The sequence below is a fragment of the Microplitis demolitor genome, chromosome 4 (assembly GCF_026212275.2).
Source record: "Microplitis demolitor isolate Queensland-Clemson2020A chromosome 4, iyMicDemo2.1a, whole genome shotgun sequence".
NCBI classification, from domain to species: Eukaryota; Metazoa; Arthropoda; class Insecta; order Hymenoptera; family Braconidae; genus Microplitis; species Microplitis demolitor.
In genome coordinates, this window is record NC_068548.1 from 3518677 (window position 1) to 3533712 (window position 15036).

Here is a 15036-nt window from a genome sequence, read left to right on the forward strand (position 1 = left end):
AATCATATATTTATCTATTAAATTATAAGCACATTTTTTTGTATTGTGTCATAGGTAATCACTGATCTGTATTTATATATTAATAAATATATTCATCATCATATAAAATTTAGTTAATATCTGATCAGATACAATCACATATTATCATAAGCGTGGTTAATTTTTTCAATATATAATTTTTATACATATTTTTCATATATATCGCATATATTTTCATAAAGTGCGTAAAATCAAATCATCTATGACCATATATGCTCCTATATGATTGCAAAATATATGAGCAGATACAATGTTTTATTAATTTTGATATTTATAGTTTTTATTACAATTAATTTTAATTGTATTCAATCATCTCTGTCTTAGATTCGCTTGTAGTCTTTATCTGACATATAAGATCATATATGGACTTATATGACTAAATAAACATCAACAGACAAAATATTACATAAATTTGAATTACTGCCGTATTCATAACCAAAAAAAAATACAATGGACTATTATCTGCCACATATGATGATCAGTTTCGATCATATATGCATTTATATGAACATGCATGTATCAGCAGATAAAATCATATACAAATTTTTGTATCGAAAGTAGTAATTATCAAAAATTTTGACCGCAATTGATAATTTATGTGTCAAAATTTGTTCTATGGGCTTGTATCTGGTATAAGATGATCAGATATCGTCATATATGATAAAAAAATGTATAATCTGATGAAGAATGAAGAATTTTGTATATTATTCACGGCGAAAAATTTGATTGTATCTGATAGAAAAAAATTACTTATGAATAAAATTAAATAATTAAAGAAATTAATCAAATTAGTGTAATATAGGTTAGAAATTACAAGTAAAATATTATAATAAAAAAAATCCTGTCATTGTACAAGATAATATTTTTATTCTTTATAATAATTGTAATAATTATGTAATATAAATAATTTTTTAATAAAATAATGATATTTATTAAAAACAAATAATCAGTTTTTATTTTTGTTGGCAATATTATGCTCTTATTGTATAATATGTATATATGTAAGTCGTAAAAATATATATTCTTATTATAACTATAAATTAATATTTCATATTAACGAATTTTTTTTCTGACAATATTTTGGTAAGTATGTTAAATAATTAATTTATTTTAATCAAATGAAATAAAAATAAAATAAAAAAAAAAAAATCTAATTAACTATTTTTTTATTACATCATAAGTTTGATTAAGCACCAGCATGACAATTTAATGTTATATTATAATGATAATGTAAGATGTATAATGTATAATTATAAAATTTATAATAAACATAAAACGATGAATATATTAATGATCAACTAAGTAATTAATTAATTAATCAATTAATTAATATTTTAATATACTAATAATAAAAATTATTGCACCTTAATTTAAGCATATTTTGATGTGATTCTATCAATAAAATACGTTTTTCTATTTGACATGAAGAGAATTTTTAGTTAAAATTTGCAATTTAAATTTTTTTTAAATTTATTAAATTATAAGCGCCAATTTAGTTTATTAATAATGTTTTTTTTTTCGAGAAAAGTATTTGCTTCATATAATTATTTATGATTATCTATGATGATATATAGTTATATATGACTAAATATGACTTATATGATTATTCATAATAACAAAAGACCAACCATGTTTACATATGATTATCTACAATAATATATAATATTAGATATGATTATATATAATTATATAGATATCAAATATGATCATATGTGACCACACATAATCATATATGACCATATCTGAACATATATGACCTAACATGACTTTATATGCTCATCTCTGGTAAAATACAATATTATATATAATTATATATGACACCAGATATAATCATATATGAACATCCACGACCACATATGATCATATGTGATCACACATGATCATATATGACCAAACATGACTACATATACTGATCTCTGGCAATACGTAATATTACATATTTTTATATATAATTATATATGATATCAGATAAGATCATATACGAACCTCCACGACCATATATGACAAAGTATGATCATATGGTACCACATATGATTGTATATGAACATATCTGAACATATATGACTAAACATGATTAGAAATGTTTATCTATGACTATACATAATATCAGATATGATCATATATGACTGTCAATTATACTCAACCAGTAACATTGTTTTTGTTAATATATGATCATACATGATTATTAAAATATAAATCCATATATAATTATATAGCGCTATAGATAATCATATAGAATTTTTTTTATCTGATCACTTATATGTTTTCATATATCGTCATATCTAATTTCTTTTCCAAATCTTTAATTTTTAGGTGCACCACTGTAATTTTTAACGAAAAATTCATTTCATGCATTAAAAAAAAATAAAATAATATATGGTCTTAAAGAAAAAGTAAACTTAATAATTGATTATTTTACTAAAATATAATTTTCATATACTTATAATATAATTGTATTTATATAGTATATTAATTATATACTTATAAATTGCGTATCAAGTTTATTTGATATAATTGTCAGGAACGTGCATCCTTTAGGACGTATTTTACGGTACTTTGTACAGCATTATATTGCACATTGTCTTTTACGGCTGAATTAGAGAGCTATATTCTTTCTAACCTAAACTCAAATTCTCTTTGAAAATTTGAGTTTTTTTCAAGTCAATAGTGTGCTTTTTCGTAGCATTTATTGCCTCCTAACTAAGTAGTTAATAACATTAAAATTAATTTTTTAAGTCATTAATTAAATACATATTTATTATATTCAACTAACTATAGAGTGATTACATATATAGAGAAGACTGGGTTAACCCTTCAGCACCCGTGTTATGAGTTTTTTTCCCCCTTGACTTAAAATATTTTTTTCCAAGTAATTTCAAATGGCCTAGTGAAATTTTTTCTATTTCATATAATTTTATGCTTTTTATGTTTTCGAAATTTAAAAATCATTTCAAGCTTAAAAAATACTTAAAAAATATTTATTTTCAAAAACCATGAGACTTTTTTTCAACATGCGAGTAAAGTAAGGCGTAAAAGATAATACGGTTCGGCTAAGTTCGGGTATCTTCGAATTTTTTCTCGGCATTCGCCGCCATTTTTTTTAGCCGTTATATCTGTCATTATTTACAAAATTTAGGGATAAAAAACAAGCGAAATGTTCAAATAAATTGTAGTTACGTCATTACTGAGTAAGTGCATAATATTATTTTTTTATTTAACCTTAAATTTACGATGCGCAGGAGCGTGAAACTTTTTTTTCATCACGCTGGTAATATTTTACGTTACTCTAATGCGAGTGCTGAAGGGTTAGGAAGAAAATTTGTTTTTGTAAATGTTTATATTATAGTCTGTAGAAAAATTATGGGGCGAATCGGTTCGAGTAGTACACGAAAAGAAATAAATAGTACTGGTTACTGTTCTGCGCAGTAATCGACGAAAAGTATAGAAAAAATACATTTTAATATGATAGATTGGTATTAGAACAGGAGTAAGTCATTGCTTAAGACGTACTATTACTTTTTAAGCAGTAACCAATGCTGTGCAACACAGTACATAAAATATATAACTGGCTATTATCATTTTCTTAATTTGAGACGTAATTAAGTGACGTAATTTAAGACGGCACTTGATCATACTAAACTTATACTTTTTTTTCAATTAAAGGAATGATGTCAAAGTTACTTACCCTATCAAAAAAATCCATGTGGGATTGCATGGGAACCCATAGGAATCTGTATAGGAAAGTATGGATTTCTGTAAGAATCCATAGGAATTAGTGTAGGAGTGTATAGATTTATATAAGAAACCATAAGTGTCTGGATTTTCATGTAGGAACTTGTAAACATAGATTTCTCTATGGGAAATTCATGGATTTTGACATGGTTAAAATTTTTTCAAAATTTCTAAACAGACATACTATTAGAGTCTCGTCTTTTTTTTTCTAGAGACTAGATAAACATTTACAAAAAAAATTTTTTTTATTAAAAAGTGATCTCCCATTTTTTCCCAATCTTTCCTACATCACTAGCAATAAAATATCGATTTTGATTTTCCAACAATTTTCAATATAAATTTAAAAAAAAATATATTTTTTTACATTTAAAAATATTTTGATTATTATTTTTGATTGAAATTAATTAAAATTTTTTAAATATTTTAAGACAGTATCTAAAGTGCTAAAAAAAATATTAAAAAAAGTTGATAGGGAGCTAGTTTTAACCCTGTTCAATAGGATTACCCGTTTCGTCTTGTTGTTTTTGAATTCTGTCTTCCCCCTGTGATGTTAGTCGATCATTGCACCTGACACGTAATAATCCGTACGGTAACCATCCATTAGCATTAACAGCAACAGCTACCCGATTTTTTTGATTACCAGCGGCAACTTCACGTTGTACTTGTAGTCTATGTAACATCGCACCCGCAACAAGTGCCGATATTACTGCTGACAATGCGACAATAATAAATAGTGCGCTAAAACCAGGCATTGGTAAACAAATACCATAGACAACTTCTTCACGTATACGTCCTTGGAATACTGTTACCGCCTCGGCATGAGTGTCAGGACTGAATGCTAAATCAGCCTCGGAAATAACTTCGTAAATGCCACTGACACCTACATCTGCCGATCGTGCTTTACGATCCAATACTTTGACAGAACGTTTTCGTCGTGTGCTGCCATTTGTTAGAATTTGACTGACTTTTTCGTCCTCTTCAAGATTACGCGGCCCATGAGGAAATTGATCTTCTCCTTCGTATCGAGTCACACGTGGCGGATCCTGCTGGAAATATAGTTTTCTTTTTAATACTTTTGGGATATAGGCAGAGTCCGTTGAAAGAATTTTTATTCTGCTGGGGGTTTCAGTTGGATATTCTTTTTTTAATAAGAGAGAATTTTTAAATTTAGTATGAGATCTAAGAAATCTTTGACTAAAATGAAAATTTGTGATTAATGCCGTACATGGAAAAAAATTCCACTAAAATTGAGTCTATTTTTAATACCGGTTTTTTACAGTATTCAAATAAAAAGTATAATTGAATAGAAATAACTTAAAATTTTTATTTGACTTAGAACAGATCAAATTTTTCGACCCAGGTCAAAAGAGTGAATTTTCTCTTATAAGGTACCCGCGGGAAATAAGTCTTGTCGGGTAATAAGGCCTAAGTCACAGAAATGATATTTAAAATAACCGTCTCCGCTCAAGGCTACTCTAGTAGAAGGGTCTTGCATAGAGATGTTACGACAAATTTATAGAGTCCTGATACCACGTTCCCTGTCTTCTATATTTCATCATCTGTCATATGCTGTCGTAGCGCAGAAGAAATTATAAAAAACAATCTAGTCTTCTGACTCTTAAAAAGGATACTGATAGTTTTAAGTGCTGATGAGCAAAGCAATCTAGTCTTCTGACTCTTAAAAAGTATTGTTGCTAAATTTAAGTGATGATTCATCTCTAATACCAATTTTATTAAGTATAGTTAAACTATTCCAGTTTTTTTAACCCGTAGACCTTATTACCCTACCGTAGTAAAATAAGGCCTATTCGTATGGTTTTTGTAAAAGTATAATTTTTTGTTTTTTTATGGTAAAAATTACCATTATTTCACTACATTTTGTGGTTAATATATTGAAATAAAGATTAACGGTACATTTCTAAAATTAAATGCGATATTTTCGATTCTATTCAAAATCTTCCTTAGCCAGGCCTTATTACCCGCCGGTACCTTAGTATTAACATTGAATTTCACTTATGCGATCAGTGATTTTCTTTCACTGATGCCATCAGTGAATTTCAAAAGTTACTTAGCAACTATTTCATGGTAACAAATAGTGACTTTTACTGATTTAACTGATGATAAAATTCAACTAATTCAATAATTTGTGAGAATTGAATAATTCCTAGTAATATACTCACAGCTGGGAATAATAGTAAATATCTGTGACTCAGAGTACAGTTAAAAATTAAAAAAAAAGTAGTACTTTAGTTTATTTACCATAAATAATTGTGCTAAATCTGATCCATCACGATTGTCTTGACTGTTATCATCATTATTATTATTGTTGTTAATATTATTATTATTATTATTATTATTATTATTATTATTGCTAATATTATTATTATTATTATTATTATTATTATTATCTTGTTCATCAGTGACTTGCGGAGTATTACGATTACTAGTTTGAGCTTGTGCTTTGGGTGCCGACTTTTCAACACCAATAAATTGTCCACCAATTGACGCCATTTCGTCGCCATTTTGTATAATATCGTCGTACAATGAAGTGTCGTCTTCATGGGTCATTGTGGTTTGAGTGGTCTGAGGATATAGTGTCCGAACCGGGTGGTCTTTGCGGTCTTGAATGTAATGACCACCTGCGCCACTCAATTGACAATGGTCCAAGCAACCATGTCTGCATATTTCAACCTACGAGTTTTGGTTCCCCAAATAAACAAAAACAAACAAACAAATAAATAAATAAACATTTAAAAAAAAAAAATAACCCACAAATCACAGGATAAATGTAAATTTGCCGCATTATCATACAAAAGGTCGTTTAAATCGTTAAAATATATTTATATATACTTTTTTAGCGAGGGTCGGTAAATTGTGAATAATATTTTGGGATGGTTACCTTGCATTTAATATGAACGCTGAGTGCATCCGGGAATTTAAATGCGTGGAAAAATGCATATGTAATAACCGTAGCCCGGTCATCAGCACCGCGGGCTTTCAGAAATCTGCTAATCATCTTTGGCCTCAATACACAACCGAGTTCATCGCTCAATTGTATTGTGTGCCCACCGCCGTCAGATGCAACGCATGATTTTACTCTCATATCAAATTCACCTGTTGATAAATATATGAATATCTATTGTAGTTGTATTTTTTAGGAATAGGGAATTAAATTAGAGAAAAAAGGTGCAATTGTGAAATTGTTTTTTGAATTATCATTATACATTTTGGTTTTTGATTGTAAGAAAATAGTTATGGCGAAAAAATGGTAAAAGTCAATTTTTGGAAAAATATGTAGTTTTGGCAACTTTTGATATTTTTTTGAAAATTGGGTAGCTAATTGATAGGGATTAATGGAATTTGATATTAAATTGATGGAAAAGTTTCATTTTTCAAAAAGATTATTTATTTTAGTAAAGGAAGGGAAAAATTTCGCGTGGGAAATTCAAAAATTATTGGGAAAAAAAGTATGATTTGTTTTTTGTAGATATCTCTGTAAATATTGCATTATTCAAAGAATGGTAAGAAACCTTTTTTGTAGCTCTTCAAATTTCCTACAAAAAAAGTATCTTATACTTTTTTCAAAAATTAGATGGTTATTGAGATATTTGGAGTCTAAAATGACAATAATTAGATATAGAATTTTTGAGTTGAAAATTACTGGGACTAATTAGTTTTTTGCAAATATCTCTGTAAATATTGAGTTATTTGAAAACTTATAAGAAATCTTTTTTGTAGCTTTTTAAATTTCCTACAAAAAAGGTATCGTATACTTTTTTCAAAAACTGAATAGCTATTGAGATATTACGAGTTTAAAATTCTAATAATCAAATTTTAAAATTTTGAGCTAAAATTACATAATAAATATTTTTAAAAATCTATCAAAGTTCAAAAAAAAATTTAAACTCCTTCCATAAACTACAGGGTAATCTGGGGCAAAAGAAGCCGCATTTTTCAAATAAAAAAAAAAAAAAAACTTCAAATTTCAATTGCCTTAAATTATTCAAAATTATAAATTTCCAGTTTAAAGTCCTACTGCAAAAAAATACATCAAACAAAAAATTTTTAACGACAATATTTATCTATTGCCACAATAGGTACCCTCTACAATTGCAGGTTTTCTTTATAACTAAAAATATAAAAAAATACTTGACTTTACCTCTATAATCATTAATCGCAACGACTAATGTCAATGTAGAGCCCAAGGGTACAATTCCCGATACCGGAGGTGCCCATGGTCCTTTTCCATGCTGTATCTCCATCCAACAGTCAACATTGTCTCCTGCATGACATAACAGATGTATGAAATAAAAGATTTAATGGTACATCAGTTGTCATGATGATCAACATCATAAAGATGCAGTATACAGTATATTTTACATTAGCAAAACAGGTATACGTTATTTAAAAAAAAACCTAAATAAAATAATATAAAGAAACATGAGAGATGAAAAGAGCATGAGGATGTAACCACTGACGTGTTTGTGGTTTACCGCAGTAGCACGAGTTCTGAATGTCGTTTTAATCTTGAACGAATAAGAATAAGAATAAGAAACGGAACATAACAAGCATAAAAGGCGGAAGAAAATATATAAGAGGAATCAATTGAAGAAGTTATAACATCAGTATTTTAATTCATTTATTATTATCGTAATATCTGCAAACAGTAGTAATTTTATTCATGAGAATACAACAGTGGAGACATCACCTTGTAATTCCGTCATGTCTCATACTTTACTATCCAATAGACATCATTAAGATCTCATTTTGTATGATTAATTGTATATGCGTCTTTCAAGTCTCTTTATCATCAGTTCTCTGACAGATGATACTTAAAATCTACTACCAAGTCATGATTTTCATGTTTTAATATTATTTTTATCTATTGCTACACTAGAGCCATCTATCGATGCCTGTATTTAATTAATTTTGAATTAATTTATTGTATTTAGTATCTTAGACTCATCATTAGGATCTATGAGGTCATTTTTGAAACGCGGACATCTGTCGAGTGGGCTAAGTTATGTTCTATATTCGCTAAAGGAACAACGAATTTTAGTAGGTAAAAAAGAAAATTTATAAAATAATTAGTATATTACACACTAAGTGGTTAAAACAGGACTTTTCAACCCGCATGCGCAATTCGATTTTTGAGTCGAAGGTAAGGGTAGAAAATATGCGGATCAAAACGCCAAGATCTGTTAGAAATTCGATGTTCGAAAATCGGACCGAAATCAATAACCTCTTTTTTGAAAATTTTCAATTTTTTTAGCGGGAAATTCAGAATAAATTTTGAATATAGAACATTTATCAGTAACATATAAATACCTCTAAAGTCTAATTGAATAACGTCCAAATCTGCAATGACCATTGGCGGCTTTGATGCTGTTTTTTCGTAGTCATTAAACCATTCACATCGTAATCTTTTAGCTTCATCCCATACTTCAAGTAAATCTTTATCGTACTGTACAACAACAGTATTCTCATAAAACTGTCCATGCATATCGGGTTTAGTGCCACATCTGAAAAACAAAATCGCTAAATTAAATACAGCCATAAATAAACAAAAACCATAAAATAGTAGATTATACATCTAAAAGAAGTCCCTAGTTGCATAATGTACTATTTTTTATCTTACTGACCTAGCATAAGCTATTCGAAATGAAAAAAAAGTTTGGCTAGTAGATGGCGGCACGTAGACACATCTTGGATCAGCGTGTTGTCCTTTTGATGATACAATACCATCAAATGGTTGGGAAAATGACAAATGAACGTCCATATGATCTTTACCGCACATAACCTCCAAGGATTGGATTGATGGCATACCTTCTGGACGTTCTAGTGGCCAGATGTCACCGTTACCACTGACTATGTTTATGCCAACCATCTTTAACAATAAAGTTTAATAATGCGATCAGAAAGGCTGCTACAAAATATTTCTAGTAGATAGAGTTGATGAGCAAAATTTTGGATCAAAGCAGAAGTTCGATGTCAACTTCAAACTTTCTAACTTCTGACTACAATATGAAGACAACATATATATACAAGTTTGTCTTATGCTACTTCAGAAATCTGAAGGCGTCGACACAGAAATTTTTCATTAAATTGCATGCAGTAAAACTTAATTTTGTATTGAGTATTGGCTGCGTGGTCTCCCTTCTATAAATATTTCATAGAATGCAAAATTATGTTACTAAATATTTCACTTGTTTAGGTGATTAATTTAACCCCGCTTACCTCTATTGTAGTATTAAATTTAAAATAATGCGCGGTAATCAAATATAAATAAAGAATAAATCAAAATGAATGGTTTTGTTGTGACATTAATGGTTAATGGTCAAAGTTGTCTGCCATTACAATTTAAGTTGGTTGTAATACTGAACGTAATTGATGATGCTTTATTTGACGTCTTTTACTACTAGTTACAAACATATATATTACCACGCTAAACTGACAACTACTATTGTAAAATAATATGTCCAATGTCCATTACGACTTAAAATGATGAAAATGAATACTGACAATATATTTATACATAAACATATATATACTGAAGAAAAAATGATCATAAGTAACGATATATATAAAATTGGATGTAATCATATATATTTACATACAATTATATTTTAATTTCTGTTTGATAATATAAAATTATATTCTGTCATGCATAATTATATATAGTGATATATCATTATATATAACTAAATATAGCAATTGGAAAAAAAGTGATTATATGTAACTATACATAATCATATAGTTATGTATAATTATATCTAAAGTTCTTGTATAGTTTTGATAATTATATCAAGCTGTACATAGTTATATATAATTATATTTGATTATGTATGACGATATCTAATTATATATAATCATACATAATCTATGTATGACAACATAACCCAAGAAAATGTGATCATGTATATTTATATATAATTAGATATGATCATATATAGTTGTATATAATTATATCTTAGTATACGCAGTTTCATACAACTAGATATGACTCAAAACAAAAAAAAAACCGAGAAGTCGGTGAATGCACTTATTGGGTCATTTTATATCGGTTTACATTCAAATAATTAGCTTAGTAATTATATTCGTATTCGCATAGTAGTTAATTAGAATAGCTGGGTCATCATAATCAATAAATAACGCGCATTGTTAAGATTTTCGTGATAAATACACAGACGTTCTAAAAACTCTTAATATTGAGTACGTAAATTGGCAGAGTGGTACGAGCTTCGACTGATATGCAGAAGGACCCGGGTTCAAATCCCAGTGAAGGCGGTAATTAAATTTTCATTGATTAAAGGAGTAAATTGTTAATGATAATTATAATTATTGATCATTACGACATATGACTGCGATAGGATAAATGAATTTTGAAATTTAATTTATGTTATTAATTCGAAATCTATTTGAGATTAATGATTAGGTCTAATCATATATAACCATGTAAAACTATATGTAATTATTCATAATCGCATATAATTATACATAGTTAGATTATATCGAGATATGGTTCTAGTTATATCTAACTGTTCAGATATGATTATATCTAATCAGATCTATTCATTTTTTTCCGGATATATATATATATATATTTCCAACAAAAATAAAAAAAATTCAAATCAGAGTTTTGAGAAATCGATAAACCGAGTAAACAGTATTAACCGGAAATATGTTGTTCACACATATTCTTACTCTTTTAATATATTTATCTCTCTCTCTGTCTCTCATTCTATTCTACATCTTTCTTACTTATTTATTTATTTTCTTTATCTATCTTTCTTTCTTTGTATTTCTTGCTTTCTCTTAACAACGTGTGCAATCCTGTAACGGGAGAGGCGTCTTTACCGCTGCATTAACGGTCGACGTTTTTCACACAAGTGAAAACAAGTTTCTGCGAACGTTAAACAAAGACAAAAGAGAGTAGCATTGTACAAGAGAGAAAGAGAATGGGATAAACAGTGAGGAAAATAATAAAAGAGGAACTTAAGATTAAAGGATATAAATGTTCATTTTAATTTATATCATTACGCAATTACGATTAATTTATCATCAATGACGATAAAAATAACATTTATCACTTTGACAGTATAATTATTCATTAAATTATTCATTAAGCAGGACTGAGGTTTAGCTAACTATCTAAGGTAGCGATGAGCGTAAAATTATTAGGGAATTATTGATTACAGTGTTCGAAAATTTAAAATCTGTCAAAAAATCCAAATAGAAAATTATATAGAAATTTTTATGGGTTTTCTATTTCTATACATCGATGTGAAAAATTTTTTCAACGGATTCTTATGGGAGTCTATCTTTCTCTATGGGTATTCTCAGAAACCCATAGAAATCCATAAATTTCCATAATGTTATCGGCTAATTCATATAAAGTCCTATGGTTTCCATGAATATTTATGATGCATTGAGTCGGATCTCCATGAATTTTTATAGTCTCATGGGTTTCTATTTGGATTCTGACTTAGAGATATTGTCATAAGAAATTTTCCCCATGAATACCCCATGGGAATTCATGAATTCCTATGGGTTTCTGTAAAAATCCAGAGTTAAGTAAGGGATCATATCGGAATCCATGAAAATCCATAAGAAATTTCAAATGTCGGTATCCAGATAATAATCCAAATCTATGGGAACCCATGGAAATAGATTAGAATTCATGTGAAGTTTTAGCTTTCGTTTTTGTTAATAAATTTATTAATTTTTTTTATTCTAGACTATTTTGGCAATCATTTAAAGTCAGTGAATAATTATAATCATATAATGCAAAATAGTTATAAATAATGATAATTTATCTAAAGGGATAAATGGGTTATCAGTAGACAGAGGTTGATGTAAACGCGATAGATAAAAGACAAGAATCGTAAAAGATAAAGGAATCGGAAAATAGAAGGTATAAGTAGGTGAAGAGCGAGTTAATACATTAGGATAGAGAAGTGAGGAAAAAGAAAAGAGATAAGATATATACATATATGTTACATATACGCAGACGTCGCAATGCTTTAATGATATACTCATAACGGTACTTAGAGTAGGCATGAATATATCCGCTTGCAAGATGTTGTATCCTACTGTGTCAATTCATTGTCGTTATGAATCTCGTGTCATATAATGCCGATTATTATTATTGTTATTTAGTTTATCTGTTTATTTATCAGCGTTAGTTTACTTGATGATTTCCACTTCGGTACACGGGAATAAACTTACGTTATCGAACCATTTTAAATATCGCTAATGGCTGATAGTCATCATTACAAAGTGTTTAGTAGATTAACAATGTTAAAGTGATGTAGGGAAACCTGGGACAAAATGAGACTATACAGTAGGAAATTTGTGTATTTGTAGCAGAAAATTAGTCGGTTGAATGTTTTGTGTTGATTTGCAACACCGAAATTTGTTAATTTAACACGAGCCGGTGGGTTATTTTTCCTTAATGGAATTTTTAGGTTAAATGACAGATAGTCCGGAATGTAAGGTGTTTATTGGGTTATTCAAAAATTAATACAAAATTTTTGTTGTTAGACTAAACACTTGCTTGACTCCCGCGCATTTCTTCATTACTATTGTGGCGACAATGGCAAAGGGAACTTGAATTATAACTGATTTACAATTAAATGTAGTCATAGATAACTATTATATTCTATGATTAGGATCGATGATTCATAGCTCAGAGGAAAATTCATAGTTCTATTTTTAGACAAAACACAGAAAATCGAACTAATAGTTCGCTACATTGACGTAAGTCATATTGAGGTTAGGTCAGTATATTTGGGCTAGTTAGGTTATGTGCTCATATTTATTAGTTAATTTCAATACTAGATCTCTGCTAAATTGACAAAAAAAAATTCAAAGTATCAGATTCTCTGTTCAATTATTTAACATATAATTTGTGCTAACGATCAACCTAAACGCAATGTGTTGAATTAACCTAAAAATTTGTGTTGACGTTTGGAAGACATGATTTGTGTTAAATGTAACACAAAATTTCTAATTGTGTGTATCTTTGAGAGAAAAAGAACCAGATCGCTAGTGTAGAAATCCAGATATTAAATGAAGCAATAAATTATTGTGGCGAATTACAATTTGCTTACCATAAGAAAAAATTTATATGACGGCATATATATTTTTATACACTTATGTATACAAAATTTTTTTCGCGAGACTATGTCCAAAAATTGACGAAAATTTGGTTGATTACCCGAAAAGAATGCATGAACAAAATTTAATGTGTTGTTAACTTCACATAGAAATCTATATGGGAACCTGTAGGGTCTTATAGGAGCTGATAGAAAATTGATATTTTTTTTTGTAAAAAAAAAAAAAAAAAAATGAAAAATTATATTTACCGTGTAGATGATTATGCGTAGCAACTTCCACACCCCTCGCATTCTGGTGGTCCGACAGCCTCTCACGCGCATGTGCGTGAACCTAAAATATGAGAATTAATTATTAGTAAAAAAAATAATTTTTTTGGAATTATTTAAAATGAATAAAAATAATTTTATGTATATTTTTTTGTAATGTTAAATTAAGTAAAAAAAAAACCGGATATAATTATAACATAAATAATGTTTCGTGTAAATCGTCAATTTATAAAATGTTTGTATCATAAAATGTAACGTTAGAATTATAATTGAGGTTTCAATTACATTTTTTAGTTACGCTTTAATAATTAACACGGTTTTGCGAATTACCAATTATGACATAGCACTATAATAAATGGAAGCATAGGGTATAGCGGTCATAGAGTAGATTCTTAATTAACATTTTTTATTTTTTAATTTTGAAATATATAATTACATATTTTACTCATAAATTTATTTACAGAGGTAATAATTATAAATAGTAAGTCGTCAATATTCGGAAAAAAAAAGGAATTCAGATCTACGATCATGGTTCCTATACAGACTTTCCGCAAAATATGAAAAATTCCTGCGGGAATTTTCTATGGGAATAAAAATAAGAATTTATCTGGAAATCCATATGGGTTTCCATAGGGATTCCATATGGATTTCTAAGCAGATTCCCATATATTTTATTGATGGTGTCCGTTTGTAAAATTCGTTTCAAAAAGACTCATAAGAGTAAGCCTGAATTTTAGATAATTATGAACTTTGATTTGGTAGTTTTTGGAACTTTATCAAAATTCGAGAATAATCAAAATTTGAACTGAGTACTTGGCAAGCAGATTTTGCGAACGTTTTTTTTTTAATAAAAAAAATTTGACTTTGAAGTTTTGCAGTC

General features: G+C 28.2%; 1 protein-coding gene across 3 annotated transcripts in view; it reads right to left on the bottom strand.

The window, feature by feature from the left end:
* Positions 1-1424: 1424 nt before the first annotated feature.
* Positions 1425-15036, bottom strand: part of LOC103574871 (Zona pellucida-like domain-containing protein-1) — a 70178-nt gene continuing 56566 nt past the window's right edge. For 2 of the 3 annotated variants that reach the window (XM_053738736.1, XM_008554419.2), the window contains 7 exons: positions 14139-14220; positions 9414-9658; positions 9100-9293; positions 7931-8053; positions 6671-6885; positions 6031-6462; positions 1425-4817 (listed from right to left, as the gene is read on the bottom strand). In XM_053738736.1, the coding sequence (XP_053594711.1) occupies positions 4254-4817; positions 6031-6462; positions 6671-6885; positions 7931-8053; positions 9100-9293; positions 9414-9658; positions 14139-14210 (1845 nt within the window). In that variant the 5' untranslated portion in view covers positions 14211-14220 and the 3' untranslated portion in view covers positions 1425-4253. The remainder of the gene's footprint in view (positions 4818-6030; positions 6463-6670; positions 6886-7930; positions 8054-9099; positions 9294-9413; positions 9659-14138; positions 14221-15036) is intronic. The other variant, XM_053738737.1, reaches the window with a different exon arrangement.